This window comes from Rattus norvegicus, chromosome X, assembly GCF_036323735.1.
Source record: "Rattus norvegicus strain BN/NHsdMcwi chromosome X, GRCr8, whole genome shotgun sequence".
Taxonomy (NCBI): Eukaryota; Metazoa; Chordata; class Mammalia; order Rodentia; family Muridae; genus Rattus; species Rattus norvegicus.
In genome coordinates, this window is record NC_086039.1 from 31603573 (window position 1) to 31609766 (window position 6194).

General features: G+C 42.1%; 1 protein-coding gene across 1 annotated transcript; it reads left to right on the forward strand.

Moving 5' to 3' along the window:
• The first annotated feature begins 1523 nt into the window (after nucleotides 1-1523).
• Nucleotides 1524-3681, forward strand: Saxol1 (stabilizer of axonemal microtubules like 1). Its single transcript, NM_001014112.2, has one exon. The coding sequence runs from the start codon at nucleotides 1880-1882 to the stop codon at nucleotides 3275-3277; it is 1398 nt and encodes a 465-aa protein (NP_001014134.2). The 5' UTR covers nucleotides 1524-1879; the 3' UTR covers nucleotides 3278-3681.
• The last annotated feature ends 2513 nt before the right edge of the window (nucleotides 3682-6194 follow it).

The window sequence follows — 6194 nt, forward strand, 5'->3', positions numbered from 1 at the left end:
TTGTGTTTGCTGGGCAATCATTCTCCTACCTGAACTATAACGCCAGCCTTTAAAAAAGACAGTTATTTCAAGTGTATGAGCGTGTTCACAGGGGCCCAAGGAAGCCAGAGAAGGTTTTGGATTCCCTTGAGCTAGAATTGCTGGCAGTTTTGAGTCACCAGACATTGCTGCTGGGAATTGAACTCAGTTCTTTTAGGAAAGCAGCAATTGCTCGTAACCTCTGAGCTGTCATCACTTCAGCCCAATTCTGCCATCATCATTTAATTCATTTAACCCTTAAGCTATGTTTAGAGTGTGGCAGGCAAAGTGCAGCCCTATTTAACACACACACACACACATACTCACACACACACTCACACACACACTCACACACACACCACACACACACTCACACACACCCACACACTCACACATTCACACACACACTCACACACACCCACACACTCACACATTCACACACACACTCACACACTCACATACACACTCACACACACTCACACACTCATACACACTCACACACACACACACACATACTCACACACGCCGGGTGGGGAATCACTGTGTACAGTTTTAGTCCTCCTGAAAGAAGGATGGTACTGGGCACACGTGCCACCTCCAGTTTCTTATGTGTCCCTTTATTGCGCTATTCTCAGCTAAGCACCTAGCATAATGGGTGCTTTATGGAATAAATGTTAATGTGTATTGACTCTTCACTTCCCGTGAATCTTAAAATCACCCATAGGAAGGAGAGTAAGAGTATGTCTATACTGTAGGTCCTAGAAGGATTTGTGCTGGCCTGGGGCTTACTCAAATATTTGGGAGGTGCAAGTTGTGTTATCCCCCTAGCTACAGGCTCCCTGTTTGACAGTGGGTAAGCTGACAGAGAATGCATGTAGGTGACTTTTGACTCCCTAGTTGCCAACCAATATCAACCATTGTATAGAATTGGGGGAAATCCATGCAAGAATGGTTGAGGATCCGAATTTTCATGTAATCATATCATTTCCTGAGTAGAAATTCTAAAATTTGCTCCTTGGTGAAATGTAGATTGGGAATAATACTTAGAAAGAATTGAAAGAATTGCAGCAGACACTTGAAGCCAAAGGGATTGCAATCTGTATTCAAAGCAAGGTTATGGAAATCAAGGAGTGAGTTCTCATAAGATGGTGGAACCATGGAGGGGGGAGGGAGAGGAGAGAGGGGGAGGGGAGGGGAGGGGGAGGGGAGGGGGAGGGGGGAGGGACAAGGGAAGGGAGGGAGGGAGGGGACGGAGAGAGGGAGGAGAGAGAGAGAGAGCCACCGGTGGGCTAGCAGCGTAATTTTTACATGTGACCATACATTCATTTATTTACTTGAGAATCCAGGAGCTCTCCGAATTCAGCCATCCAGTCTTTTCATCTTTCTTCCAAGGCCTAATGGGGAAACCCCTATCATGGGCCTGCCAGTGAGGCAGGGGAAATTTCCTGACCTCACAGAAGTCCTTGTGACAGCATTGCCACCCCCTTTAGGGCCTGGAGACGTCACAGAGGGCCCCCAGTCTGGGCCCCGTGGCTTCCGGAGGCTTTAGGGGAGCCGGCCAGCTGCTCTAGATACTTGGTCCCGGCTGCGCAGCCAGCCAAGGCTGCGCTGCTCCGGCTGGGAAGCAGAGGTGGGCCCGCCCCTAGGGTTCGGGTTGGGTGATTCTTGCTGGTGCAAGGCAAGTTTCTGGAAGGAAACAGGGCAAGCGAATTGTACAAGCAAGCCACTTAAGTTTTCTTTCACGAAGAGACCTGCATCTTGCCGAGCCTCTTGAGGCTTGGTGGTTCTCCCACCAGACAGGTGTGGGGGGTCCATGAAGAAGCTCATGCTCAGAAGTATTACCTGAGGTGATGTGAGGAGAATGGCTCTCATGAATAGGAAGTGCATTTGTGACCTTTGCTCTTGTGGCAAGCATCACTGCCCACATCTCCCTACCAAGATTTATGAGAAGACAGAGAAACCATGTTTCTTCTCCGAATACACCGAGAAGTATCCTACCTATCTTTCTTATGTGCCCCGAGAGTCCTTCAAACCCAAGTTGGAGTACCAGAAAGTAAATATACCAATGGAAGGCCTGTCCACAACGAAGAGAGACTTTGGAACCTTCAACATAGTACCAGTGAAACACCATCTTCCTGAGAAGGCCACTCCAATCCAAGACGAAATGGATTTCCTCACAACGTATAATCAACACTACAACTACTGCCCTGCCAATCGAGTGAACCCCATCAAACCTCGAGACAACAAACATCAATGTAATGACAAAATGGAGTGTGTGCCTACGTACAAAGCTGATTATTTGCCCTGGAACCAACAAAAGAGATCTTCGATTCGTCCACCACAATCATACCGTCCTGCGTCCTGTAGGTTTGATCATAGAACCACACACCAGGACGATTATCCCATAAAAAATCCTGTGGATACTGTGAGTTACAAACCTCCACATGGGCCCAAGCTGTGCAACATCCCCTTGGAGAGTATGACAAGTTACAAATCGAGCTATGTGGCCCATCCCATGGAGAAGCGGTGTGTGTATGAGGGAGAGAAGTATAAACCAAGTGAAGTCCCTTTTGATAGCCTTACCACCCACAAAGATTCCTACAGGGGTTTGATCGGGGAGCCTGCCAAGACCTGGAAACCTGCCCCAAATCACCCTGGGCTGGATATACCTTTTCCATCCAACACTGAATTCCGAGAAAAATTCCAACCTTGGCCAACACCCAAGATTGTCCCCAAAGAGTCCATTGCCTACATCCCTCCTGAAGGGAAGATGGATCTTCTAACAACTGTGCAAGCAGACTACAAGTGCCCCAATGGTGTTCCTGCTCAGTCCTGCCGGCCAGTCATCCATTTGAAGAAGAGTGACCGATTTGAAAGCTCTACGACCAACAGAGAGGATTTTAAACACTGGGCCAACATCCGAAGAGAGCCAGTCAAACCTAATCACCAGCTGAAATTCTCTGATGAACCTATGGAATACATGACCACCAATCGTGCCCACTATGTGCCTCATGCACCAGCCAATACCAAAAGCTGCAAGCCAACCTGGTCTGGCCCTCGTGTAAACATCCCTTTAGAAGGCCAGACCACCTACTCTACCAGTTTTACTCCTAAGGAAATTCAAAGGTGCCCAGCTTCATACCCTGAACCCCCTGGCTACATCTTTGATGAGGTGGATGCTGTAGGGCACAGGCTGTACAGGCCGGCTTCCGGAGCAACTTCTCAAGAGAGCAACCATCTTGGCTTTGGTGATGCATAAAGAATTGGCAGTTCCAGCTTGTCATAGAAAAATGGTTGCTATATAGAAATGAGATTGCACAACACATTAAAAGCAAACAATTGAAGATTATTAAATGAACAAAAAGGATTCCCCAAAATGAAAACAACATGAACCAAACAACAAACTTCATCATCAACTTCAGGACATTTGAATGGAATAAGAATCACCTAAAGAAAATGATGTGGAACCACCAGCAGATCGACTCCTTTTAACCCTTCCTCAACTGTACCTCCCCAACCCCATCAACATTCCTTGCTTTGTGCTCATGAAATCAAAGCTGGTTGCAAGAAAATATTTTTCTGATCTAGGTGCATTTTATTAACTTGATCATTTGCCAAGCTTGAAGTGTCAATAATAAAATTTATATTGGGGAAAACGTAAAATTGCGTGATCGTTTATTTTTGTTTTTTAATTTTCCTTTAAGAAGTTGTGTAGGTAGCTGGGCAATGGTGGTGCATGCCTTTAATCCCAGCACTTGGGAGGCAGAGAGAGGCAAGTGGATCTTTGAGTTCAGTGCCAGCCTGGTCTACAGAGAGAGTCCCAGGACAGCTAAGGCTACACAGGCAAATCCTGTCTTGCAAAACCAAACACTTTTTGGAGTGTTGTGGATTAAAACTCTTTTTTTAAAAGATTTATTTATTTATTATATATAAGTACACTGCAGCTGTCTTCAGACACATCAGAAGAGGGCATCGGATCCCATTACAGATGGTTGTGAGCCACCATGTGGTTGCTGGGAATTGAACTCAGGACCTCTGGAAGAGCAGTCAGTGCTCTTAACCGCTGAGCCATCTCTCCAGCCCCAGATTAAAACTCTTATACATGCTAAGCCAGTACTTGACTACTAAGCTACTACACCCCTAACCCCTTCAATTCCTTTTTATGCTAAACAGATTACTATTACTTATATATTGAAATTGTCCAATGTAAAATTTATTCTGGGTATCAAAACCTGTTTTACTGTAAGAAACACGCTCACCTTAGTTTCTAGGCAAACTGCACACTTACTACATTGGTTTGGAATACAGAAAAATGTATTCATATACTTGTACTGAAAAAAAGCCTAAACCATAAAATATGGACAAAAGTAACCCCAAGCCTATTAGCCCATTAGATTTAGTTTAAGTAATTTAGCAAAAATAGATAATTATATAGATATAATATGACGTGAAAAGATTACTAAGTTGTATGTGGCCAAATTTTTAAATTTAATTCATATTTTCTTTCTCTGTGTCTCTGTGTCTCTGTCTCTTTACTCTATAGGTTCTTGTGTGCATATTCTGGCTTCTAGCTTTGTGTTTTTATGGGATTCCTGAGTATGCAAACAAGTGGGTCTCTGCATCTATATCTCTTTCTTGTGCCTTTTCTTGGGCTATTTCCTTTAGTTTGTTTTACCCTATTCCAATGTATTGCTTTTTATTTTATCTTTTATTTTATTATCCATTAGAAGCCTATTTGTTTCCTATTGAGAAACAGAAAGGGGATGCATATGGATGGAGTAATGTAGGGTGTAGATGGAGGGGAACCATAATCAGTATACGCTATGCAAGAAAAAATGTTTTCAATAAAAGAAAAAAATCTGATTTCGGTGAGGATTGTTTTGGCTTTTTTTTTTCTGTATAATAGCCCCTGGCTGTCCTGGAACTCACTTTGAGATCGGGCTGACCTTGAACTCACAGAGATCTGCCTGCCTCTGCCTCCTGAGTGCTGGGATTAAAGGTTTGTATCACCATACCTGGCTTGAGGAATCATTTTTTAATACATAACTTTTCAACATATCATGAAATATTTAATAACATATTTACCAATAGATTACACACTTATAAAATATGTACAATATTGACATCTCACATTGATAATGGATTAGAGAAAATATCAACATCTTGATTACTTAAATGTTTATGGTTAAATTGTATACTATTGAATTCTGTTTTTCCTTCTATGTGAAAAGTAGTCATATTTTTCCTTAGAGATGGTCTCGTATATCCTATGTACCAATTCACTCCGTACCATGATGATCTTGAGCTCCTGTCTCCACTTCTAGAATGCTAGTAGGTTGATGTGGTGTTGGGTTGGAACCCATGGTTTCCTGTATGGTAGACGAGCACTGTAATTTGAGCTGCATTCCCAGCTCACTTCTCCATATTCAACAGATTTGTATATCATTAAATCTTTATTCAGATTTCCTCTGGGGAGATATTCTGCACATATAAAAATAGATTTCTTTTTATAAGAAAAAAACATTAAAATTCAAACTGGAACTCAATATTTATTATGTGCCTTATTTTCATAATTATTCTAAAATCATACTTGTGAGAAACTTTGCTAACTATAATCTTCTGGTGCTTGATGAAAGGTTATTACCTGAAAATGACTCTACAAAGAGGCAGACATTATGTAAATTGTTGTGGATCATAAAAATAAATGTCTTTTCTTAGAAAATAAACATAATCTATGTTTATGGAGGGCTAAGAATCTTTCTTCCAATGACTATTTTTTACCATTCTATATACTCAATTCCCCTTATAAAGCAAAGAAATGCAAACGCCTCTGAGGCTACGTTTTGCCATTATTGATTTACAATTAGAGCTGAGGAGGCAGTACTTTAACAAGGAAAAACACTTAAAAACTTAAAAAGGTCTTTATTAGTCTACAGTTCGCAAACATATTCCTTATTCCTTTGCCATTTGCCTGTTCTTTGCTCATTTGCACATTTGTTTTTTAAAGGTTCAATACTGTTGTTATAGTACTTTTATGATCTTTTTCTACTTTAAACTTCAAGAATAACTTATTACTTCGTGACCACAGTTAGAAGGAACACAGGTGGGAAGGCCAGAGCAGCAGCTAGCACAAAGGAAAACTGCAATTTTGCAAAGCAGTCTGTGGGGAGAGCAGA

Bases quoted from the DNA above. Each gene is read 5' to 3' on its own strand.
- Saxol1 (NM_001014112.2), top strand. From the start codon at position 1,880: ATGGCTCTCATGAATAGGAAGTGCATTTGTGACCTTTGCTCTTGTGGC.